At 38.6% G+C, this 27,896-nt stretch overlaps 1 protein-coding gene across 1 annotated transcript in view; it reads right to left on the bottom strand.

Annotated features, from left to right (window-relative positions):
* Window positions 1-27,896, bottom strand: part of aux (cyclin-G-associated kinase) — a 487,932-nt gene that overhangs the window by 158,646 nt on the left and 301,390 nt on the right. Inside the window, exons 17-18 of the mRNA XM_067136097.2 lie at window positions 17,293-17,417; window positions 14,820-15,122 (exon numbers count right to left, since the gene is read on the bottom strand). Of these exons, the coding sequence (XP_066992198.2) occupies window positions 14,820-15,122; window positions 17,293-17,417 (428 nt within the window). The remainder of the gene's footprint in view (window positions 1-14,819; window positions 15,123-17,292; window positions 17,418-27,896) is intronic.

Raw genomic sequence — 27,896 nt, 5'->3', positions numbered from 1 at the left:
CACCTTCTACCAGAGTGTAAGGGGTATTTTGTGGAACCAAGATGTTCCGAAGATATATAAGAAAGTATATATTCAACCTATTGTAATGTGTTGGCAGGATAAATAAGTAAATAAATGAGTACAGAACCTGGTAGCATCCTATTTCTAAGATTTATTAACTAAGCACTACAGTTACAGTGTTCCCTTCGTGCTGCTCCAGAACACCCAAGGTTCTTCTCCAGCAGCCGGCCTCAAGGGACACACACACACACAACATCAGGGAAACAGGAATGAGTCCTCGGCTCCAACAGGCAGATACTCCATCAGGCTGACATCTCAGCCCAGGCTATCACTGACTGCGCTCTTTGCTAACTCACACCAGCGAACTCAATCTCGCTCTGGCTTACTCACTCACTGCAGCCAGGTCGTTCCTCTCTCATATACCTGCGCTGGCCCTTCTAGAATAGTCCAGATACTCGATGGATCAGGAACCTCGCAAGATGGAAGACTCCAGATTAATAGTCGAGTCATTTCCGTCATCCCATGCGGCGCGACCGTGGACAGGAGAGAGAAGTGCCGGGCGATGGGTGACGAGCTCGGCCTGAAGCAAGTTGACATGGCAGACGCTATAACCATTACACTGCCCCCTCCTTAAGGCTGCTCGTCCCAAGCTGCTCCACGATACTCTGCAAGATAGTTTGTTCGGTTGGCCACCACCTTCCCATGGGGTATCCGCTGGGTCTAGTCGACGGTGTCCTCGTCCCCGTTGATAACGATCAGCAAGTCCTCATGTGGCAGCCGGAACTTTGGTGGTTTTTCTTTCGTCCACACCCACGTCTACTTTCAGGGCTTGAGTTTCTTCGTAGTCCTCTGGTGCGATGCCCGGGACTGGTTTGCTCGCCCCAGATTTAGCCCTGCTGAATTTCCTTTTCTTCCAGGGTGTGGAATTTTATATTCGTACCAGCACGCAGCTTCGTGCCGGAACATGTGTCCTGGTCAAGAGGCATCCTTGTTCGTTGGTCATCGGTTCATCTTCCATTGCTACTCCGTCTCCTAGTAGGGGTCCCTCCAGCCGTGCCGTTGCAATCGCTGCCTCTGTCTCTTGGGCCATCGTCAGAGCCTCTTTGTAGTTCTGTTTCTTGCCAATCGTCCTCCCTGGACGGATCTCAGTGCCACGTAGTTTATCACAGGCGTCAGCCACCTCGAGCTTGGTGTCATCTCGGGATAACTCTTCCACAATCACGTCGCTCGATTTCGGCGTCGATTATCCGCAGCATTATATCTGTGCGCCAAGTCCTCTCCTGCAACTGGACTCGGCAGGTGGCTCTCGGTTGGTGGACACCGCAGCGTACGTCGAGCACTCCCACAACCTCCTCGTAGGTCGAACTTGGCTGGGGGCTGCGTTGAACTATCATCTTCTGTACATGTAGTCCGGCGATCGGGTATTTGGCACTCTTCTTGGACGTCAATCCGGTCTCGAACTGGGTCCGGCATGTTCTCTTGGAAGTAATCCCGTCGTCCCGTAGGGTTTCCAACTTCACGATGGTGGAGCCGCCATCGCTGCTAGAAGGATTTATTCGCGTCTCCACAGCCATCGTTTTCGCACGCAGGGTACTCACTTCCGCTGCTGGGCCTCGAACTCTGGACTCCACAACAGCGGGCATCTTTTCGGACCGCTTCTTGTCGAGTTCGTTGTCGTCCCGCACATAGTCACTGTCGACTTCTTTTCAAGAGAGGATACTTATTTTCCGACTTTAACTGCTCACTCTTCCGTTCACTTAAGTCTGTTTTCAGTTGGTCCGTGTTAGAACTCTGTTCAGACCTCAGTTCACTAACGAGTTCGTCATAGCTAGATAAGATTTTATTTTCAAATTCACTAAACTTACCTAGAAAAATCTGGAGCTGTTCGGAATTCATTTCACTCGAAGGAATTTCTGCTAAGTACAAAATACGCTACCAGGTGCTCGATTCTGACACCAGTTTTAACGTAAGAGATTATCCACGAGTTTATCACAATTGTCCATCCCACTTCTGACACCAGTGCAACGTGTTGGCGGGGTAAATAAGTAAATAAATGAGTACAGAACCTGTTAGAGTCCTATTTCTAAGATTTATTAACTAAGCACTACAGTTACAGATTTACACATACACAGACGATAGCCGAGCTTACAACTTACACATGTACACGGTTACACACTTACACGGTTCGCGCACTTTCTCTCTCCCTCATTTTCTCACTTGTTCTCACACTACACAGTTTTACACACACACGCGCGTGCGAGGTCATCGATTATTTACACTACACTCACTCAGCCGCTCAGTCACACTCGTTAGCGCTGTCACAGTCCTCAGCCTACACTTCAGTCTCGCAGGTCAGGATAGTATCCACTGTTCACTCAATTCGTCGAACCACGTTCGCAGTCTGCACACGTCGGCACCCAGTGTTCCCTTCGCGCTGCTTCAGAACACCCAAGGTTCTTCTCCAGCAGCCGGCCTCAAGGGACACACACACACGACATCAGGGAAACAGGAACGAGTCCTCGGCTCCAACAGGCAGATACTCCATCAGGCTGACATCTCAGCCCAGGCTATCACTGACTGCGCTCTTCACTAACTCACACCAGCGAAATCAATCTCGCTCTCGCTCACTCACTCACTAACTCTCACTCACTGCAGGCAGGTCGTTCCACTCTTATATACCTGCGCTGGCCCTTCTAGAATAGTCCGGATGCTCGATGGATCCAGGAACCTTGTGAGATGGAAGACTCCAGATTAATAGTCGAGTAATTTCCGTTGTCCCATGCGGTGCGACCACAGACAGAAGAGAGAAGGGCCGGCCCAGCACTTAAATGTTGCTCGCGATTAGCGCGGTCGAGCGTAACGGGGGTGGGGCGATGGGTGACGAGCTCGGCCCATAGCAAGTTGGCATGGCGGACGCTATAAACATTACACTATTATGAACCTACACTACCCTATGCAGCTGGATCGTGGAACTACAACAAACTAGAGGAGAGAAGAATACAGGCAGCAGAGATGAAATTCCTAAGAGGTATCGAGGGTAAGACCAGAAAGGATAGAATTAGAAATGAAGAGATAAGGAAAAGGACAGAAATCTTGAAACTTCAAGGCAGGATCGAAACAACAAAGCTAAAGTGGTATGAGCATATGACGAGAATGGAATAAGAGAGGGTGCCAAAGAAAGCTTTTTCAGGTAAGAGGTAACAGGTGAGAGACCATGAGGAAGACCCCAAAAGAGGTGGACAGATTCAGTATGGGGATGCATAGAAGAGGGGAGGAAAACCACAAGATGTACTTAAAAAAGGAGAAGAGTGGTGGAGAGACAGGCAGTGATGGAGGTCCTTGATTCACAACCCGACCCGGAAAGCTGTAAACAGGAAATGAAGATGATGATGGTGAGATTTAAAAAAATCTGATATCGAACAACCAAGGTATTTAAATTTATCACTTGTTGGATCTGTTGACCTTTCAGTTTCAGAAGAGATTTCTCTCTTTCTCGACAGAAAACCATTAATTTTGCTTTCATTGTGTTGATTGTGAGACCCATGTCTTTTCCCAACTGTATTAAAGTGTATTATAGTAAGATTGTCCAAGTTGTAGGATTCCAATACTGCAGGCAAGAAGTACCACGTCATCTGGATATCTGAGTATGCGTATTAGTTCCCCGTTGACCTTGATTCCCACTTCTGTATCTGCTACTGCCTTAAATACAGCTCCCGAGTAGATGTTGAATAATAATAATTGGGACCAAACACAACTTTGTCGAACCCCTGGTCTAATTTCCATGGAATCTTATGTTAGCCTCAGCAATCTTCAACAAAGCTTTCCGACACCAGTAGAGGTTTTTGATGATTCTTATATCTTTAATGTCAATTCCAGTTTGTTGAAGTATTCTGATGAGCTCATTGTATTTTACTCTATCAATGCTTTTTCATGATCTATGAAACATACAGATACATCTTTCTGTTGGTCCTAGCATTCTTGGAGAAAAGCTGTCAATCCAAAGAGAGCCTCACGAGATCCATAACTATTTCGAAATACAAACTGGATAGCTTCTATCTGGTTTTCATATTTCTTATGGGGACATGTATGATTCTCAGGAAGGATTTCAGCAAATGCCTTATTAGTCGAATCACAAGACCAAAAATCAGTAAATTTCTTGGATTGCACAATCCATAGAAAAGACAAGAATCTAGCTTTCAACACATACTGAAAACCCAAACAAACAACACCATCAGAGAAGATTCCACACATCCAGGTTCACACAAAAGAGTATCTTTCTATGGCATGATTCACAGAGCATGGTCTTTCGTTGACAAAATCATCAATCAAATCAAATCCAAACCAGATTCCTTTCTAGTCCGGGATACCAAACGGAAAATTTACTCCTCCTTCACGTTCACTCATGACAAACGTTTACCAATTAACAAATGTCTCAGAAAGCACAACATCCAATGCTGCTTACAGAACTACCAATAACACCAGTTTATTTTGTAACTCTCACACAATCGACAGCATGGGGTTTATAGGTTAAATTGCTATAAATGTCCTGCAAGTTATGTGGAACAGAGAGAAACTGAATACATGTTGTATTGAGCAATCAAAGGCAACTAGACACAAATATTCAGCGATGGGCCAACATATCACAGATTTTAATCTGAATTCACAAGAATAGAACAAGACCTGGAAGTTTTACATATTTAAGAAAAGGGCACCTTCCTCAATATAATGGAGAATATGTACTTTCACATGGATCAATATCATAATCCATCCCACAATTCAAATTAAATCAATAACACTACTAATGACATACTAAACAATATCATCCTGTTAATTTCTGATGATTACAGTATTTCAAGAAGATTAGGATCGATACTTTAAAAATGAAAATGTTTCTTCCATTCAAACATCAATCAATCAATATTGATCTGCATTTAGGGCAGTCGCCCAGGTGGCAGATTCCCTATCTGTTGCTTTCCTAGTCTTTTCCTAAATGATTTCAAAGAAATTGGAAATTTATTGAACGTCTCCCTTGGTAAGTTATTCCAATCCCTAACTCCCCTTCCTATAAATGAATATTTGCCCCAGTTTGTCCTCTTGAATTCCAACTTTATCTTCATATTGTGATCTTTCCTACTTTTATAAACGCCACTCAAACTTATTCGTCTACTAATGTCATTCCACGCCATCTCTCCGGTGACAGCTCAAAACATACCACTTAGTCGAGCAGCTTTTCTTCTTTCTCTCAATTCTTCCCAACCCAAACTTTGCAATATTTTTATAACGCTACTCTTTTGTCGGAAATCACTCAGAACAAATCGAGCTGCTTTTCTTTGGATTTTTTCCAGTTCTTGAATCAGGTAATCTTGGTGAGGGTCCCATACACTGGAACCATACTCTAGTTGAGGTCTTACCAGAGACTTACATGCCCTCTCCTTTACATCCTTACTACAACCCCTAAACACTCTCATAACCAGGTGCAGAGATCTGTACCCTTTATTTACAATCCCAATTATGTGATTACCCCAATGAAGATCTTTCCTTATATTAACACCTAGATACTTACAATGATCCCCAAAAGGAACTTTCACCCCATCAACACAGTAATTAAAACTGAGAGGACTTTTCCTATTTGTGAAACTCACAACCTGACTTTTAACCCCGTTTATCAACCATTGCCTGCTGTTCATCTCACAACATTTTCGAGGTCACGTTGCAGTTGCTCACAATCTTCTTATTTATCACTCTATAGAGAATAACATCATCCGCAAAAAGCCTTACCTCTGATTCCACTCCTTTACTCATATCATTTATATATATAAGAAAACATAAAGGTCCGATAATACTGCCTTGAGGAATTCCCCTCTTAATTATTACAGAGTCAGATAAAGCTTCACCTACTCTAATTCTCTGAGATCTATTTTCTAGAAATATAGCAACCCATTCAGTCGCTCTTTTGTCTAGTCCAATTGCACTCATTTTTGCCAGTAGTCTCCCATGATCCACCCTATCAAATGCTTTAGACAGGTCAATCGCGATACAGTCAATTTGACTTCCAGAATCCAAGATATCTGCTATATCTTGCTGAAATCCTACAAGTTGAGCTTCAGTGGACCTTTCCTAAAACCAAATTGCCTTCTATCGAACCAATTATTAATTTCACAAACTCCCACTCAATCATCATCACCACCACCAATGTTGGTTACACTCACATCTTGTGTGTTTCTAGAGCTGTTTTACAAAACAGTTCTGATGGCTGAAGAAGAAATCGCATCCCATATGACAGCAATTCTGTGAATAGTGCCTGTAATATTCCATTTTCTTATTTCTGTTAATGAAATATTTCTTTTCTCACAAAAGGAACAGCACCAGATGTTTGCTGTACCTGCACTCAAACACAGAAATGATGCCTTGGTCAAGAGGCTGGAGATAGCTGGTTGTATCTGCAGCCAGATACAAATGGAGCACATAATTTAAAGTCATGCTGTGTTTAAGTGCAACACACTGGTCTAACAAAAGAAGAAATTTTCTGTTTTGGCAGGCCATTTTCCTTTCCAAATAATTTGCCTTTAAACCAAGCATTTCTCGATGCCCTATAAACACATGGAATATACTTCAAGTTTTTAAAACACTGCAGATTTACAAGTTTTCTGGTCACCGAGTGTAATAAATTTTCTCTTCCATCGGAATTGCAACAGAGTAAGACAGTAAATCCTATTTTTATACAACTTCCTACCATGACCCTTATCCCATCTGAAACCAAAAGTCCTCCTAAGTTCTGCACTGAAGAATAATATAGTTTCATCCACATTGAAAATGTCCTTTGCTACATAGGAGTTGACGATATGTGCTGAATTTTCTAGCCATCGCTCAGCATCTGCTATATTAACAGACTCCACTTGGTAAACATAGCTTGCCATGTGATGTTATGTTACGCTGTTCTTTGAATCTCTGGAAAAGTCAATTCGAACACTGGAATTCTAGAAAAGTCTCAACTCCAACTCATTCCTTTAGCTTGTAAAACTTAGCCATCAAATGGAATGTTGATATTTTGGATATGCCTAAACCACACCAACAGGTTGTTTTCCAAACCCAAATGCTGGACTCCTTTAATCCTCATTCGTTTATCCATATTTTGTCCTTGCGTAGCTTGCGCTTCAATACTCTCCTGATGTTTCAAATACATCAAAGGCTTAGAGAGTGGAATGGGGAATTCCTTCACTTTTTCAGTACTGCTCCTTTGTCCCTGATCTACTCTTACAATTTTTAGTTGTTCACAGAGCATCTTGGAAAAATACCGTCCTTTGGCCATTTTTAACACAAAGTTATACAGTAAAAAGGAAAAAAAAAATAAGCCAAGTCAGAACTAAAAATGTTATACAATATCTTCACTTGAAGTTTATTTCCTTTTAAAATTTGAAAATGAAAAATCAGTGCACACCCACATGGCACAAGTTTCATTTCTTTTAAATTGTATGCCTAGATGTTACGTTCTTTGGTCTATTGAAACTAATTTATGAATAAGTAAAATTTAGAAATTACAATGAAAAAGAAAACATATAGAAACAGATTGTACCTGAAAAGGAAACAACTTAATTTAAATAAAAGTCTATCAAGCCTACTGATTTCTCGAAAAAGCCACTATTGAGGAGAGGCTGTATCAGTTTGTCCCTGAATACATTTCGTATGAACTTTTGAATTTGACCTATTGCTTTAATTAATTAATCAACACTAGCTCTGACAACTAAGTTCAGCCTATTCTCGATACACTAAACTCTCACTATGTAACGAATCCAATAAAAGAATTTCAACCTCAAAATCATATCAATCTAAATAAAGAAATCAGTGAGCCTACAGAAAATGAACGTCATTTCTCTTTTCACCCTGTCAGTGTAAATGATGTAAAGCATATTTTGAATTCAATTAGTTGCAAGATAAAGGTGCAGATAACTTCCCAATAGGCTTTATAAAAAACATTATTGGCGCTGTCCTACCAATCATTACCCATATTGTAAACCACTGTTTAACTACAGGGCCGTTTCCAACTGCATGGAAGGATGCTCTAGTAACTTAAAGCAAACCATAGCAAATGCACCATTTGATTACTGATCTATTTTGATTTTCCCCCCTTCACCCAAAACTTCTTGAACGAGTTGTACTCTAGCAGCTAGTAGAATTCTTAACCAGTCATTCTCTTTTTGACCCATTGCAATCCGGCTTCGGAAAGGGGCACAGTACGACGACTGCCCTTCTTCGGGTAACATACGACATAAGACTAGCAATGGACAAATGGCAGGTGACAATACTGACACTCCTTGACTTTAATAGTGCGCTTGACATACTATCACCCAAGCTCCGCTCTCTGCAAATTGACCTGATAGCATTAAAAATTTTTAAAGTCGTACCTTAAAATCGTCACCAGTCCGTAGTGGTAAACAATCAAAGATCTGAATAGGCTGCCAAGTCATCTAGTGTCCCTCAAGGGTCTATTCTAGGGCCCCTATTGCTCGTCTTGCATATTAATGACATATCCTACACACATCAGTATTGTAGGGGCCTAACTACCATTTACTGTATTTCTCTGAATCCAAGACAATGTTTCTTCTCAAAATTTCATGCGAAAAATGAGGGAGTTGTCATGCATTCACAATGTAACAGTATTGAACACCACCGCGTGTGCGAGCAAAACCTGTTGACTTTCAATGTCCGCGTCTTTATTAGGCCTATGCCTCACTAGCCACGGCAGCCAGTTGTACAGTGCCTCCATGTAACGTCACTGGTTCTTGTAAAATAGTGAAGAGAGAACGGCATTCTACTAGCCTCTACAAAGCGTTTATCAAATCCGCAGAACAGCATCAAAATATTACTCCCTTGAGCTAACTGCAAGGTAGACCGTAATGTACTTCCTAGCCTCAGCTGAGCAAGAAATGTTATTTGAATTCGAATAGCAAGGATGCGACCACTAGAATTCTTAGAAAGGTCATGACTACTCAGTGGCAGAGTTATAACATGTCTACTGTACCTGATGCTTGGTAAAAGTAACAGAAGGAATATTTTCATTATAGATCGTAGTAGAGACACGTGAAACAGGTATTGACAGCAAATTTTCAATGGGTTCTCGTCTATATTATATCAATTTTATGTTAATGGTTATTAAACACATGGTAATTACGAATAATTGTGCAGCTGCAAGAAAGTACGGCATAACTAAAGCCAATATTTGGTGTTGGCGTGAAGACAAAGACAGCCTAAAAATGCATACTGTACAAGAAAGTCATTCAATGGCCCAAAACAAGGACGCTTTAAAGAACTTGAACATGAAATTGTGAGGTATGTGTGCAAAAGACGCAGCCTTTGCAATACAAGCGTGATCTTCGGTCTCTGTATCACCATTATGCGTGTTGCATAAGTAAATGAATTTATTGACCATCGCCAGCTAAGTAGTTCCAATATTAATATTGGTTTAGATTTTGATTCAATTTTGGCCTCTACTACGTACACTAGCCACGTCTTGGTAGGCATGCTAGTTATCAAAAAATGAGCCCAAATGAGCAAACTGAGGAAAAACACTGGCAACCAAGAATGGATCAGTTGGAAAATGTATCATCTCCAATAGTGGACCAATTATATTAGAAGTAATATTCATTTGCATGCTCCCAGCTCATTTTCATGAGTTTTACTTTGTCAGGACTGATACTTATGTCAATCATGTTGGAGAGTGAGAAGGCATTCACTGCCCCAGTACCTAAAGCATCAGGTTCAAAAATTTATTATTCTAATAAAATTTTCTTATTTTAGAATAAGAACATCATCTACCAGGCACTTGTTTCAAGGACATGGCGAGATTGTTTGAAACGCTCTGTTTACATTTGGACAACATCCTTCACAGGACGAGTTTGTCCAGTAAAGCTATGTATCATGGGGCAACTCACTCTAAATATATCTTATAAGGTAGAAAACCCATAACTTGTGGAAGACAAGATCTTGACAGGATTTTTTTTACAGCAAGCAAGACTACAGATGTTTACTGTTTTAAATTTTACTTCATCCAACAGATCAATGGCGGTTTTTAATATGAAATTTTAAAGTGCTTCTGCAACATTAAGGACAAACTTAACAGCTATTAATGCAATTTAGACACACATTATATCAGAAACTTTTTGGTGTGTGTTAAAATTTTTAGGTTTTAACTATTTGTGTTTCTAGTGTAAGTGAAGTTAATGGATCTTAGAATATGAGGAATTTGGTTTATGATGCCAAATTCGCTGATGAAGAGAATGGCCATTTCTCAAAACATGTATGAATAATTGTGTAAACTAATGTGTTTATAATAAATATTGACAGGGCAGACCTAACAACTACCCGTGACATTTTCCTTGAACTTAGTCCATACGGACCAATCGAGGACCAATAATGGTCAAATTTGTTAAATCATGTTGGATTCACAGTCAAGGTCGGAAGTGTTCATTTGGAGCTGAGTATCATCTTCAGTCAGAAAGGGAATGTCGTCTGCAAAATTCATATCTGTCTGCTGACCTTTTTTAATAATCATAATGTTACCTGCTTTACTCCCCACTAACAACCTTTACGGTTTTCAGAGGCGCCGAGGTCCAGAATTTAGTCCCACAGGAGTTCTTTTACGTGCCAGTGAATCTACCGATGTATCTGAGAACCTTCAAATACCACCGGACTGAGCCAGGATCGATCTGCCAAGTTGGGGTCAGAAGGCCAGCGCCTCAACCATCTGAGCCACTTAGCCCAGCTGACCTTTACTGGTCTAACTATTGCCCTCTCTCCCATACGAAACGACCTTCCTCATTACAAACTCCAAATCACTGAACAATAAGATTGGTGAGAGAAAGCAACCTTGACCAACTCTGATGGTGATTTTGAAGAAGGCTCTCTTCTCACAAAGGAAGGAATTGAGGTGGGTGTTCCTAAAGATGTATGAATGTTGGCGTGTGAAGTTCGCTCACAGTGACTCATAATGAAATACCACTCTGAAGTTAACAAAATTGCAAGTGAATGGTGATATTCGATGCATTTTTTCAATAAAGGTACATAATATGTAATGTTACACACTTATGTAACTCAGTTCTTCCTCTAATCACCAGTCAATGAAGTAAAGCAACACAGAAATAACAGACTATTTATATTGGTATTATAAATTTACTCATTCGGGACAAATATTTCAGGTTCCCTATGGGAATCAACATCTATATCAACTGAAAGAAATATAATGCCCTGTTAATATTCAAACAATTCCTGTGCAGTCATTGTGACAATTGTTCTACCAATTATTGGACACAAGCTCTTCGAAGTTCCACTCAAGTCCTGGTGCTTTGTTGTCCCAAAGACCATTGATCATGGGTCCCATTTCTTCTACCATGATTTCAGCAGTATTTAGCATTGTATGCATCATATACATCCTCTTCATCAGTTATTCGCCATACATGGATTGGGTTGACAGACTGAGAAAGCATTCAAACCATTGTACATCCTGTTCAGACCGAATTAGCAAGAGCTTGCCATGCCTATCTTTAATGGGGACATTAAGAATTGTTGCGTTCCCCTTTCAGATCTTCAACGATCTGGTTAAAAGATGTGGAAACACCATGATCTGTGGCATCTTGGGCTTCTATTCCTTTCTTATTACAGCAGTACAATATGATTTTGTTCAAAAGGGAGTGATATGTTTTCTATCAAGGACCATTGACCTAGATGTTAGGCCCTGTAAAACAATCATCTCTCTTCTGTCAAAGTTAGGCCCCTTCAACAAATATCATCATCATCATCATGTAAGAAATTGGTACCTGTATTCTTAGCTCTGCAAGAATGAATCAGTTTTTACAGGCAGTGATCTCATCAAAACATTTTGGAACAAAGCTCATGTAAAGAGACAAATGGTAATTTGTGTCACATTTTTATGTTATGTTCCCATTTGTCAAAAGTGTGTGTGACTGAAAATGAGCATTTGAATATTTTAAATTATTGTCACTGCTGTACTTAAGAATGTTTGAGACTAAATGATAGTTGAATGGCCAGTGTATAAATGTAGTATAAAATCCCTTAATTTGTTATGTATATAAAGTATATAACAAATCTGTTGAGCTGAGGCCTATACCACAGTTATGAATTGGGGCAAATATTTGTTTATAGGAAGATGAGTTAGGGATTGGCATAATTTACCCATGGAGATATTCAATAAATTTCCAAATTCTTTGCAATTATTTAAGAAAAGACAGGGAAAACTACAGATAGGGAATCTGCACCTGGGCAACTGCCATAAAGGCAGATCAGTGGTGTATGATTGATTGACTGATAGCCACCGAGGTAGACACCTCATTTGCAAATAAAGAGATTTTGATTTGATTTGAACAATTCTGAATATCCTTCACCTGTTTGAACACAGCTCTCGCAGTGTTCACGCTGCTTTTTTACCTGTAATAATGCAACTGATACTCTGTTTTCTTTGCCTTCATATAATGAGCATCTTTGGACACTATCATGAGCATTCTCAGTGCCAAGGAATATAAAGATGAAATCTTTTCCTTTTTCCCAGCAAACTGATATCTTCTGCACATCTACTTCCTCTAAATCCATACTGTTATTCTTCAAGCTGGGGTTCAGCGATTTCTTGTAATCTCTGTTCTGTGATTCTGTACATTATTTTGAGTCCATGTCATAGAAGAGTAAACTGCTCCTGCAGTTTGTGCATTTCAGTTTATTCCTTCCTTAAATAGTGGGACTATGATACATTTAGTTCAATCTTCTGGAATATTTTCTTCTTTCCAAATCATGTTTATGAATCTGAACAACCACTGCAGTCCTTGGACTTATCACTTCAGTCATGTCTGCAGTTCACTCACCTGTGCCTGTTGCCTTAGTTCTCTTCATGCTCTTTAAAGCATTTTCCACTTCTGTCAAGGCAGAGGAAGTATTTTTTTAAATGGGTATTATTGTCTTCTTGTTCCATTTATATGTAGTCAGTCCATGTCCTCTCTCTTTTAGATTTTTAGATTGAGTTTCAGATCTCAGTAAATTTGATGGAGTACAAGCGCATTTCTTTCCTGGGAGATGTACCAACTCAGGTCAGAATCATCATTTATCACTATCTTCTTCCTCTTCTAACTCTAATAGTCAGGAATTTCACTGCTTCGTGACAATTCAATCATTTTACTCTAGATACAAACACGCTAGGCAACCACAACAAAGAAGATGGCTGTATGCAATATATTCTATTTCCGCACGTATGCCGGTCTTCTCCATGATTCTAAATTACTTTATCGAAGTGCTATAATTAGTGATGAAAATTCCAGTGCCTCTGCTGACACTGGAAAACCATTTTCAGGGCTGCCGACAGTGGGGCTCAAACCCACTATCTCCCGATTACTGGATACTGGCTGCACTTAAGCGACTGTACGTTTTCTTGAAGCATCCTTTCCCGCTGTGATGGCATTTTTGTCTCATGAACCATAAGCTATTTCAATGTAGATGTGCTTAATGTAGCCCTGAATTACCTGATATTTTCCATCAACACTGAAAACAACTCCTGTGGGAGAGTTACTGTCAGGTAACAAATACAAAAATTACATAAGGTTTTACAGTAGAGAAGAGCAATGAATTTGACAATGTTCCCAGGTAGCAAAAGCCTGATGATGATGCTGCTTGTAGTAAAGCTGCTTAATATCCAGTAACTATTGAATAACGATCTATGCCAACTCACAAGCAGTGAAACGAGGAGGGTTGAGCAGTAATACTCTAAAGAATTGGACATTTTTCCTTCTTTCCTTTTTTCGTAGATATCTTACGATGTCACTTTTCCGTAATAAATTAACCTTTGGCCGTAATGCCGTAATAGTGAGGTGAAATCTGAAATAATTACAGGCAATTTGTAATAATTGGCACCTCTGCAAATGTAATTAGCTGATTTTATGTAGTGTAATTAGTCTAACGAATACATGAAACTGTGAAGCACGAAGTTATAACACAAAAACTCAAACACTTCATTAAAATATGTCATAACTTTAGAAGGCCAAAACTTTCAAGGAACGCTAATTTTGTGAACAAAGGACAACATTCACGTGGTCAAGGGATATAGGTTAAATCACAACAAGCAAACGGAGTGGAACAAATAATTTTCGGGGCAGAGCCTGCCGACACCTAAGATTCACATCAAAGAGGATTCACACGGAAGAACTGTTATCCCGGCTTTAAATTCAATTCCAATAATGACACAAACATCACACAGTTAAAAATACCAATCATATCAAAGAATGAGTTATCAACCATCGTGGGCTTGCCTTCAACCAAGACCGAGTGTGCACTGACTCACGCAAACAATCAATTGTACGGAAGTAGAGCGATTATCAAAGGTTAAAGTTTCAAATTTTTGTCTGCGACTTTGTAAAATGACACTGTCCATCTGTAAAACTGTAAAATGTTGCAATTTACATAAATTTTACGGATAAACTGTAAAAGTTGGCAGGTATGCAACACATATATAAGGAAGAGGTCTTGATGGTGGAGTGGAGTTATTGGTTAGCTGGAGTTGTTTTTTTGAACACGTGTGGTGTTTATGCCAACATGCTAATGTAAGCAGTCAACTGTTTCGAGGTTGCAATCTCCATGTGCTTTGTGATAGGCAATTGTTAAAAATGGTGGTTTGTTGATTGTGTGGTTAATGTATAACCTGTAAATAATTGCAAATAAAATCCGTAAACGTGAGTGACAGCATTTTGTGTGTGTCTTTGTGGCTGCATCAATCACCATATTGGTCGTAACTGTGCAAAAGCTCCTTTGGCTTTATTTATACAACTCACCAGATCTCTAAAAGCACCTCCATGTTGGCTTACCATGCTTCCTAAGTAGTAAAATTCCTCTACCCTTTTTATATCCATTCCATCTGGAGTCAAGCTAGAATTGTTACAATGTTTTATGCGCATTTCCTTAGTCTTTTTGTTATTAATCTTTAGGCCTACTTCTTTAGCTTCTATTTTTAAGTCATTCAGTTCGATGTCCATGCCCCGAAAATATTCTGCAAGAAGACGGAGATCAATCGCATAATCCAGTTCTTCCAATCGGTTATTTAATCCCCACTGAATGCCATGCTTTCTATTCATTGCCTGTTTCAGCACACAATCCAGTGTCATGTTACACAAGATTGGTGACAGTACACATCCTTGTCTTACTCCATATTTTACAGTACAAGGTTCAGACAGCTTCCCTTTACGTTCTACTTGACAAGTATATCCATAATATATTGCCTGTGTAAGACGGAACTATCTTTTGTGAAATTCTGATCTTTTCCATAGCCTTTCACATTTTCCTCCGGTTGAAAGAATGAAAGGCTTCTTCAAAATAATGAAAAGTATATACAGAAATATCTGATACTCAGCAACTACCTGAGGAAGTCAATGAAAGAATAAAACTTGCAAATAAATACAAAAGTTTAAAATAATGTGAACAGGTTTTGTTCCAACATTCTCATTTCATTATGATAGTCACACGTATTCAAGCAATCATCTGGTCTGCAACCTAAGCAATATAAAAACTTGCACGGTTCTGTCAGGGAGAAACCATTTCAATTATGTTGATTGTTGAGTGAAATAAATTAGAGCTTTCTTAGAAGTATTTTTGTCATTAAAGTACTAATGAGTTTTTACAAACAAAACCCACTGACAAAGCATACATAGAAGTTATGTTCAATCTTTTAATTGCTTAGAGTTGACCTGGAGGACACAAGCTTGCATTCTAGAGTTGACACAGACCTTTCTGTGTATGTCTTCTTCCTACTTGTTTCGTATATTATATTAAATTGACAAAACATGATTGAAGAAATGATACAGTAGGAAAGCAAAAAAGCAACACCTATATAAGCTAGGCTTGGGAAAGGAGGTTGTCATTTGGAGTCCATTTCCTGGGAAAATCAGAATACTATTGTTTCCTAGAGGAGGAGGAGGAGGAGGAGGAGGAGGAGGAGGAAGAGAAGAAGAAACTACTACTACTACTACTACTACTACTACTACTACAGTTCCCATTTCCAGTCCCTCCTGGGTTTGGGTTATGAATCAATGACCTCCATCACTGTCAGTCTCTCTGCCACTCTTCTCCAGCTTTGAATATTTCTTCTGTCTTTCCTCATCTCTTTCATTGTAATAATCTCTTTTGAGGTCTTAGTTTCATGTTACACTATTTGACCCAAAAGCTGGCTGAATCCTCAACAGCTCTGCCATCAACTGTCATCGGTGGCCTAGACATCACTGAAGAGCGATACTGGGGAAATGAGGAGCGAGGTAGTTATCCACTGCTTTCCTCATCAAGCCAGAAATTGCTATTACATGTCAGTCTCCAAGCCCACTCAAATACACGCACCAAACAACTCTACGAGCGAGATTTTCACATCATTCATAACGAACTGGCAGTACAAGGAATAGCAATACCGTACTAGCATTGCTCATACCTCAGTCACTTTCATATTGCCAAAGCAAAGGAAGAGACTGAGACAGGTCAATGAAAGTAACAAATTTGTTCTAGCCCATACCAAAAGACATAGTGCAGTGTACACAAGATCCTCCCAGCAAAGAGAGGTGAAATTTAGCATGCTGAAATTTATGTCAAGTAATAATACGTTGTATGTTGTTGCCGAGACCATGAGAACAATAACCCAAGGCACAATAAATAAAAGTTTCACTAAATTAAGGTTGCAGCACATCATTTAGTAATAAAAAGGGAGCATACAGTCCATTCTGAGCCTTGGCTTGCCAAGATGACTCCTCCTCAACCAGATTATGTGACTCTTGTATCAGATAAGTCCTAAGTTGGTCTCATAAAGCTGAGTAAACCCCGTTCCAGCACTCAGTCCAGAATTAAAATCCTTGGACTGATTGATCATTGAAAACGATGCCTCTGGGTAAGAGGCAGGCACTCTATCCTTACATTACAAGGATGACACATAGCTAATTCTAGTACTCACATTCTTACAGCAGATTATACAGTATCAAATTTGTTAAACTGTGCCTATGACCACATTCTAGTAATCATCCACAAACAAATGATGTCAATTCAACAGAGCATAAAGCAGTAAGATTAAGGAGCCAGAATAATGGTTAATTATATTGTTGTCATGCTATTAACACATATTTCAACAGCAAATGTTAATGAAGGAAATTTAAAACAACAGAAAGGAATAGTGATGAAGATATACTGTACATAATCCAAATAAGTAGGATGGAACTCTGTCAAATGCACACTACGGTTATTAGACAACTTCCCTGCTAAAAGTGTAGGACTTGCCTTTACTGGTTCTTCAGTGACATCATCTCTGTACTCCCTAACAAGTGATGGAGGTGCTGGTCTTTGAGGTGGTTTGATTCCACGAGGTGGAGCAACAGGAGATCCTCTGCCAGTGGATGTGCTTACTGTAATATTAAACATTTTAAATTTAGTACATTTAAAATAAAACCACACTCAGTGACTAATTTTCACAACTGCAGTCTTTTTTTGGCCTTTCTTTCTGTTAATATATAGCCATGTGGAGAATCATCTAATAATACTGGTAGTTATTTTGCTTCCCACCAGCTACTTCTATGATTTTTGGAAATGCAGAGTTGTTGAAATTTTGTTCTGGAGAAGTTCTATTACATGCTGATAAATCTACCAAAATGAAGCTGGTGTAATTTGGACACCTTAAAATACAACCACACTGAGATGAGATCAAACCCACCAATTTGAACTCGGAAGGCCGGCGCTCTACCGCCTGAGCCACTAAGCCCGGCAGAGAATCAACTCTTGTAATTAACAGTTTTCATTAAAATGGTTTTAGTGTACTATTTCTTACATTGCAATTTCCAAGTTTGTACTTCGTTCCAGCTTAGGAGAGGATGAAAACATGAATATGACAAAGAAATTAGGAAACAACAGTTATGGAGAAATGTAATAAGAAATGCTCCAACAAACAAGTGTAGCGATTAATGATAACCACCACCTTCTGTCCAATAAAGATCTGAACTGGGAGTTCTAAATCAGTAAGTGAACTGTAAGATAAAATTCATGGAAATTGGGAATACACAAAAATCATCTTTAAACTCCTATTACTACTGTGATTAACTTGATTATAATCTCCACGCCCAAATCAAGTATAGTAAGAAAGTAGATGAATGTCCCTAAAGATAAATAACTTAATAATAGCAGTATTGGTTTTACATTCCACCAATTACTTTTACAGTTTTCAGAGCCACAAAGGTGCCAGAAAAGTTGTCCTGCAGGAATTTATTTTGCATATGGTACCATTGAATCTACCAAAATGAGACTGGCGTAACTGAGAATCTTCAAGTACAACCAGTCTGAACTGCAATTGAACCCACAAACTTGAACTCTGAAATGCATTAATCCCAAGTAAATCTAATCTAATAAGGAAAATGCATTATTATGTACAAAGAGAATAACAAAAATATAAAAATTGGATATAATAAAGATGAAATTAACCTGAATAGCCTAGGATTTGCAGATGATCTGGCACTACTAGCTAATAACCTTAATGAAGCTCTGAATCAAATCACAAGTCTCCACTATTGCTGGAAAAATAGGATTAACAATTTTCATTTGAAAAAACTAAAATAATGGCAATAGATCCCCTTTTAATAAGCAGTGTTCTGATATGTGGGTAAGAAATAGAAATTGTAAAACAATTTAAATACCTTGGAGAAACTATAACATACAATTTAAAGGAAAAAAATTCTTGGACAGAGAGAACATATAAATTATCCATAGCCCAAAAAGTAACCAGAAATACATATAACAAGAAATGTTTGTCAATAAATACAAAATTGAAACATTATAAGACTGTAGTCCAACCTGAAATAACTTATGGAAGTGAAACATTATTTAAACTAAAGCAAAAGAATAATATAGACAAAATTTTAAAAATAGAAAGAAGAATAGTAAGAACATGCATTAATAAGAAGTACCAAAAAGAAGGAGAATGGCGTATCATCCCAAATGCAGCAGTATATCAAGAAATACAACCTATAATGAATTTCATAAGAAAGAAGAGTATATCACTCTTTGGTCATCTGCTGAGAACATCTCAAGACAGGTTAATACGCAGAAGTTTGGAAAAGCTTTGAAAACAAAAACAACAACCTCTCTGGATAAAAGAAATAAAAGAAGACATGAAAGAGTTAGACATAACACTGGAGGATTTAAAGAATAAATCAAACAAAAATAAATTGAAGAATAGTAAAATTAGATTCCTACCAAAATGTGATAAAAGAGAAACAACTAAAAAGGGTATTTTCAGAATAAGAATGACAATGAAGATCAGATAGAATGACGAAATACTGGAAGAACAGAAAAGAAAAAAACCATAAAACATCATAGAAGACCAGGCATAAATTGACTACTGTGGTCCAATGCAGCCATTATTATTATTATTATTATTATTATTATTATTATTATTATTATTATTATTATTATTATTATTATTAATATTATTATTATTATTATTAACTTTATTGGCCACATTGGACCAATGGAGTCTTCTATGTACACTTTTTCTTCGAAGGTTGTACTGTTTGATTCTTCCTATCTGCCAAGTACTTCTTCATTAGTTCTGATCGCATTGTTCTTAATTCACCTGAAATCTCTACAGGCTTTCTGTGCATCATTTCAGATGAAAATTTGTGATTCTTAAGAAGGGTGGTAATTTAATTCTTGTTCTCTGCATCCGTAATTTTGAGTCCAACTGTTGTGAGATTCTATTGAATTTCTTTGATTCAATGCCCTCCTGTCTTCTTTCTCAGATTTCTCATCAGTTGATCTTGTTTTCTGGTAATTGTAAGATGTGAAAGAATTTTTTTTTTTTTTTTTTTTGCTATGGGCTTTACGTCGCACCGACACAGATAGGTCTTATGGCAACGATGGGATAGGAAAGGCCTAGGAGTTGGAAGGAAGCGGCCGTGGCCTTAATTAAGGTACAGCCCCAGCATTTGCCTGGTGTGAAAATGGGAAACCACGGAAAACCATTTTCAGGGCTGCCGATAGTGGGATTCGAACCTACTATCTCCCGGATGCAAGCTCACAGCCGCGCGCCTCTACGCGCACGGCCAACTCGTCCGGTGTGTGTGAAAGAAATAAGAGATTCTTTTCTTCTTCATCGTGCTGGTAACGGGGTCAATCTCTCAACAGACAGTTTCATGCATTAATATACAGCTTACAGATCAATTATGTTACACATCAATTAAATAAAAATTTAACAATCCAGATCACATCACTTCCTATTCATCAAGGTGGTTAACAAAATGAGAAACAATTCATTACGTTCTGAAAAAAAGAGTCAAAAAGTTCAAACTTCTGGGATCAATACATGTGAGAATACACACTCTATGTATTATATACCTACTTATTTTCCTTTAAACGAAAATAGAATTAGCGATCATTATTTTCTAACCAGATGTTGACCAAATGGCAGGGTCAACAATGAAAGCTTTAGATTCATGTCAAAGAAATATTAACATGTCAATGAACTGACAGTATCTCTCTGTGTTCTCAGTGAAGACTTCTTCACTGAAGTCAAACCCTTTCTTAACCAGCAGATCCTTCAGCTTGTTTCATTCTACGGTCTAATAATCAAAGAATTACTTAGCCACCTAATCGATACCTTTATTTGCCTTTGGCAATATTATAAAATCAGTAGTAATACATGTTTCAACTGCTTCGCAGTCATCATCAGCTACATTCACGTATGCTTCGGTATAAACAAGGTGAAAGTATGTACAATGTATGTTCTCATATTAGCCTTAATCTCTTCTCATGGGAAACTTATGACTGTTTACTGGGAAGGATAATGGTGGTGGGGTGGGTTAGAGGGGGGGAATGCTTAAACAGTAATTAAAACTTGTCCTTAACTAATATATTGTTAAAAATGTTCTTCCAATTAAGAAGATAAAAACGATGATGATGATGATGATGATGATGATTGTTGTTTAAAGGAGCCTAACATCGAGGTCATCGGCCCCTAATGGTATGAAATGAGACGAAATGGAATGACAAATTAAGTCTACAATTCTCCACTGACCAAAATTCAAAGCATGAGAACGAAGAATGAATGGATGGACATGAATTTAAAACAATCAGTGGATGAGACCCGCAATGCTTTACATTTACACAAACTGACGTAAAAGAATAGAATTAGTACCAAGGGACTGCTGCTATAGCATAACACAAACGAAGATGCTTGCAGTCTAAAGGGGGTCCAAAATCCAAGTTATCGGCACCTCATAAGGGTACTGATCGCTAGGAAAAATAGAACCATGGTATCTGTCCTGTTGCGGTACTAATCCAAAGTAGCAGAGACTTGCGGTATTCCACACATTATTGTACTACTCACAGGTTATGAAATTCAACATATAATACAGACCTGTGTTTTTCTCACTTTGCGGCACCATTTACAGGCAACGCAAACCTATGGTGTTCATCACATAAGAGTACTAACCACAGGGACCTTCCCCTATCCCGTGGTATTCCTCATATAGTGGGTACTAATTACAGGCAAGGCAGAACCATGGTAGTTATCATCCCATGGTCCTGCTCTAATGGTGGTACTAATCACAGGTACTGCAAAAGCCGACCGCATGGTGCTCCTGTGTGCTACTAATCACAAACCTACTTGGTACCTAATATAGTGGTATTACGCGCAAGTAAAAGCGACCCATGATGTTCTCCGCGTGGTGGTACTAACCACAAGTAGTTTCATGGTTCCAAGACAATCATCCCTTGGTCGCCCCTTTTAGTCGCCTCTTACGACAGGTAGGGGATACCGTAGGTGTATTCTTCGTCGGAGTCCCCCACCCACAGGGGGTTGTGTGTTCGGTCCGCGAGAGGTATTATATTTCCCTCAAGTCCGCCGGCAAGCCGGTTAGGACCCCCCTATCCGCCACCTGGGACGCACCACGTGGGAGCATCACCTCTCCCCCTGCTATGCCAGCGTAGTAGGTGAAGATAAAAACATCGTTTAAGTCTCTATTTTTAGCTTCTGCTCAAAAGCGTATTTGGAGAAACACTAATTATCTTTTTAAAAAGTAATTACTTAAGATGTAATTAAAATATAATTAAAACTTATTCTTAACAAAAATAATATTAAAACAATTGTCAGTTTTCAGTTGAGGAGATAAAATCTTTTTTAAGTCTCTTTCATGCTTGTGCTCGAAAGCATGTGGATAAAGCTGGTTAACTTGTTAATTTTATTATTAAAGGTGGATTCTTTGAATGCTCTTGCAGCTCATTGTTGGGACATGCTCAGATGTTACTTGTCCATGAACTAGATAACTGGGCAGCTTGTAACAGAATAAGGAGCGGAATTTCAACGATACGAACGAACAAAAAACCCTCTATATGAACATATACTTAGATATATGGAACTATTAGAAAGGAAGCAAACGAGTTTAGCAAATAACACAAACAAGTACGATGTTTCTGAGTCACAGTTAGCACCTCCCTCTTCCTGAGAAACAACAGGTGACGACACACCCTTCTGCCCCCCTCCCCGCCGAACTGTGCTAGCAAGCAAGCTATAACACATCACTATTATACCAGATCGAGGACGGAGAACACTGGCACAGACCCACACCCAAGAGAGTGGGAAGTCATCATCATCATCATCATCATCATCATTTCTTCGCTCCAGCAAGCCAGGTAGGGTTGTGTACGAGCCACCTCCAGTTTGTTCTGGCTATCCACAGATGTTGCTCATATATGCGACACCAGTTCACATCTCTAATTTCACTGTCCTTCAATATCTGTTTTTCCCAAACATCACAAGGTATTCCTCATGGTCTCTTCCCAGGAACATTGTGGTCAAAGTATGTTCGAGGAGTCCTGTGAGTGTCCATTCTTTTCATGTGACCATTCCATTGCAATCTCTTCACTTCTACAGTCTCCAGCAAGCTTCATTCCAATCCAAGCTGTTGCCGGATGTCCACATTGCTTATTTTATCCATTTTTGTTTTTTGTAAGACAAGAATGGAGGAGCTTCATTTCTGTTGACTGAAGACTCTTTGTTGGTCCAGTAAGTATTGCTGCTTCCAAGCCATATGTCAATATAGGTACTAGATATATTTTGTACATGGTGATCTTGGAAACTAACAGAAATGTTTCATCCCAAAGTATTTGATGCAGAGCGTGATAGAATTAGGAAGCATTCTGTATTCTTTTGCTAATCTCTTGATGTATGGTATTGTCTGATGACAGAACACTACTGTACCATTCCATAGCCCTAATTATTAAAACCGGAATGTTGAAATCGTAATTTGCCGAGAGTAATGGTAAAGTTTCGTAAATCATGCGGCAGAAAATAAGAATTAGAACATACAGACATGTGGAATCACAGAGGCCGTAAATATGAAGTAAGAAAATACAGACTAATGGAATCCGAGTGGCCGTTAATATAAGGTAAAAGATACAGACAAACTGAATCCAAGTGGCCGTGACTTAGATAAATGCACTAACTTCAAATTATTAAAAACCAACAGTAGGAACAACCGAAGATCGCATTAAAAAGAAAAGACACGAAAAGTTTCAAGAAGCTACTAACACAAAGAAATAGCAGATGTTAGGAAGAAGATTCTAAAATTATCGAGAAATTTAATGAAAATACAAAGTAAAATGCTTTATTTCTCATAAATGTATAAGATCATAGGCAAAAATACTCTGCAGGAGATAAAGAAGATAACTGAACGAAAAGCAGGGTTGAATAAAGATCAATGAAAGTTTATTGGAGAAGACATCCAAAAACTATATCTTAAACCATTTTTAACATAAATCTGACAGTATTTAAGCCATCATTCGTGTCATTAAAACTACAACAGTTGAATTTACATCATCATATTCTACCTATAAGAACGTAGAGATAATATAGGAAGGCTTTATAACTAAGGAGACCATAGAATTAATGATGTATTTGTTTATGTTTCTCATGCATGTCTGTGAAAACACTGTGATAGCCTACTAGACCGGAGATGGGATTGGCGACTGACGGGAACCGAACCGGCTTTGCCCAATACCACAAGTCCAGCGACCATGACTCGGAGATGCCACAGATGTAAACAGAGATGACTGTCACATAGGAGGACAAAACTACAGGTCCCAGCCCCAAAACACAGGCAGAATAAGATAAGTTTTGAAAGCTTTATTCAAAATTAGACATTTTTGTAGTATCATGTAGTAATTTGTTGACTGTGTTAATATAAGGAATAGATCGATATATCTTCGAGATATGACTTAAAAAGGTAGTTTCAACGCATATGCATTAATAGTGCTGTTCAAATGAAAGTTTTAGGTAGTCTTCCAAAGCATATAAGCACATCCATATGTAGGGAATGTCGCATTTGCCAATGAAGCATTATACTAACATCTTTTCAGTTTATTTTCAAAGAGTAATGCCATAAATAATGTGTTTTGATGTACTCGGAGTGCATAATTGGTGCATATCGAATTGTAGGTTACCAAGATCATAAATAACATCAACTTATTGCCAAACGTGAGTAAATATAGGTTAGATATGTGTATAATTTGACAAAATGAAATGCATAGTGTCGGGAATAGAAGCTGTTGATCCATAAAATATTAATTTTATTGAGATGTGGAATTATATGAGTCGAGCATTACATTGATTAGATTAGATGAAGTTTATATATGCGGCAACGTAAAGATATGATGGAAATATGAGGCAAGGAGTGTGAATGATATGAATAATAGATATCCTTGAATATATTATTTGAGGAATTATAATAAATGTGACGATGTATGAGGAAAGAATTTCACGTATGGTTAATTAATGTAATGTAATTAAGGTTTTATTTGACGCTAATAGCGACATGATATATGAAGTAACCTATAATGTGAGGTAATGGCAAACTGATAATGGATCTACAGGATGTAAATAAATTATGGTCATCGAATATAATCTCAAATAACCTATAATTCAGACTATTATGGCAACCTCGAAGAGAATTTAACATGCTATCTAATATTTAAATTGATTTAAGCTGAAACAGCAGATTATTGTTGGCAGATATGATATTAGTGTCATCGTAATGTTAGCTTATCGCTATTAATGGGTTAGGAAGTGTCATCTAAGGTACTCCTTGACTAATTGCAAACATATAATTGAATTTAGGAAGCGATGCAACATATAAATAACCTGACTGCAAAGTTGTTGAGGCTATCTTGGAGATTTTACATATATCATAGGAATATTTTGATTACATCGTCATGATTAATGATACAGCTGAACCTGCTTTATATGTAACTCTGTTCTGCATAATTCGTATTTGTACGTAATTTCCTTTAGGTCCCGACAAAATGTAATTTAAAAGAATGTTAATTAAACCTTATTTATATGTAATTTGCTGTTATACGTATTAAGTGTCAGTGAAATATGACTGAGTTGTGCGTAATTGTAACGGGCACGTGCTTTTTTAAAAGAAACTACTGTATTTACGAAGTTTCCTCTTTGTCGGCGTAGGCGGAAGTAGAGCGGTCAGGTTTCGGTGCTGAAACAGAAGACAAAGAGTTTCGCCGAGTGCCATTGTTACCCCTTGCTTATTGGCAGCGTAACAAAAGCCAACTCGCTCCTCCTCTACCTTCGTCGTTTTTGACCTTCAAAATGCCGCCAAAGATTAAGATACATTACAAGCAAAGTGGGCAGTTTCAGTGCGGAAACAAAAAAAATACAGTAAATTTGTTTGAATATCAGAATTTCTTTTGTGGGAACAACGGAGAAGTAAAATGACCACGGTGCCGGTATCTAGTGTTTACTGTTGAAAATTAGTCTTGTCATTCAGTTGCTTTTGCTTAGCCATGGAGGACAGTAAAAAGGAAAAGTTATACCCAAGATGAAAAAGTAAAATTTATACGAGAAGTAGACGCTAATCCACACAAAACAAAAACTGAAATTGCTTTAGACTTAGGGATTGCTTATACCATGCTATGTATAGTCATAAGGAAAAGAAACATTATTTTGGATGAGTTCTTAAAACTGGGTTGAAAAATCAGCAAAGCGCAGCCATCAGCAAGAAGGAAGGTGCGTAGATTTGGAAAAAGCACTTTTCACATGGTTCCAGCAAAAGCGGTTTGCAGCTCTACCAATTAGTGGAGACATGCTGAAGGCAAAAGTGATAGATTTAACTAAAATTATGAGTATCACTGCTGATTTCAAGGCTTCATCAGGATGGTTGCAAGGATTTAAAGATTATCATAGAATGACTCAAAAGATATGGACGATGTCACAGTGCAACACTAGAAAGAAGAGTTTCTGCTGGGTATCATAAGCGATGATCAGCCTCCAAACATCTACAATTGTGATGAGAGCGGCCTATTCTACAATCTCCTTCTTAAATAAAGAGTAGCTGAAAAAGGTGACTCATGCCATGGAGGGAAGCAAAATAAAATTCGTGTAACAGTACTTCTCGCCATCAACGTAGATGGATCTGACAAACTTCCTCCACTTGTGATAGGAAAATCGAAGAATCTGAGGTGCTTTAAGGGTGCGAAAACAAAACCTACGGAATATGAATCAAAAAGAAATGCTTGGATGATTATGCTTCTAATGGAACAGTGGTTGAAAAAACTAGACATTAAAATGAAAAATGAACAGAAGAAGATCATCCTTCTTATGGATCGATGTGCAGCACATCCATCTCAAATCGTTCTGGAGAATGTCCAAGTGCCATTTTTCCCTCCTACAACTGCTTAATTTGGGAATCATTGCAAATTTCAAAGTGCATTATACAAAAATGCTGGTTTAACATTTAATAACACTGAGTGATGCAGGAAATGAATCTCTCTCCATTAATTTGCTACAAGCCATCGACTTTATTTTGGCTGCCTGGAAGCAGGTGTCATCCTTCACAATCAGCAACTGTTTCCGCAAAGCTGGTGCCTTACTAGAAGAGGCTGCCTCTAATGATGGTTATGGGGACAAAATTTTGTCTGGCAATGAGCTAACGCTACCGGAGGGTGTAGAATTCGATACTTTCGTGCATTTTGATGATAATCTGGCTGTATGTCAACAACGCGGTGGTGATGGACCAGCTACAAGCAATAGTGACAGTGATGGAGATAACGACTTGAATCTTTAAACACCTGAACTGAGTGAAGTGTTAAGTGCAATCGATGTGTGTAGGCATTACATCAGTGGGAAAAGTTGTAGTGAAAATGCTTTGAATCCATTACTAAGTTTGCAAAAGGAGGTTTATACTCTTAATGCAAGAAAAGTGAAAGAAGCCAATCTATCTGATTTCCTTAAGGCTAGACCAAGTTCAAAATAATATTTTCTCTCTTAATGTATTATTTGCAAGGATTTACACATGTAGGTCTTTTTTGCTAGGGGCTTTACGTCGCGCCGACACAGATAGGTCTTATGGCGACGATGGGATAGGAAATGCCTAGGAGTTGGAAGGAAGCGGCCGTGGCCTTAATTAAGGTACAGCCCCAGCATTTGCCTGGTGTGAAAATGGGAAACCACGGAAAACCATTTTCAGGGCTGCCGATAGTGGGATTCGAACCTACTATCTCCCGCATGCAAGCTCACAGCCGCGCGCCCCTACGCGCACGGCCAACTCGCCCGGTACATGTAGGTCTATTCCATTAGATTTTCAGTAAATATGTGATGTATTGTGTAAGTCCGATTTCTAAGTAATTCTGAGTTACACGTAGTTTTTTCTTTTCCCCGTGTTATATGTATAAGTCAGGTTCAACTGTGTGTGTGTATATATATATATATATATTACTTTTTATATTATGAAAGGTAGCTATTAAAAGCTACAGACATGAAACATTTCTTATTCTGCGTGTGTTTTTAGATGATAAAGTTCGTTGCAGAAAGCATTGACAGATAATTA

The sequence above is a fragment of the Anabrus simplex genome, chromosome 1 (assembly GCF_040414725.1).
Source record: "Anabrus simplex isolate iqAnaSimp1 chromosome 1, ASM4041472v1, whole genome shotgun sequence".
Classification (NCBI taxonomy): Eukaryota; Metazoa; Arthropoda; class Insecta; order Orthoptera; family Tettigoniidae; genus Anabrus; species Anabrus simplex.
This window is presented reverse-complemented; position numbering and strand designations above follow the sequence as displayed.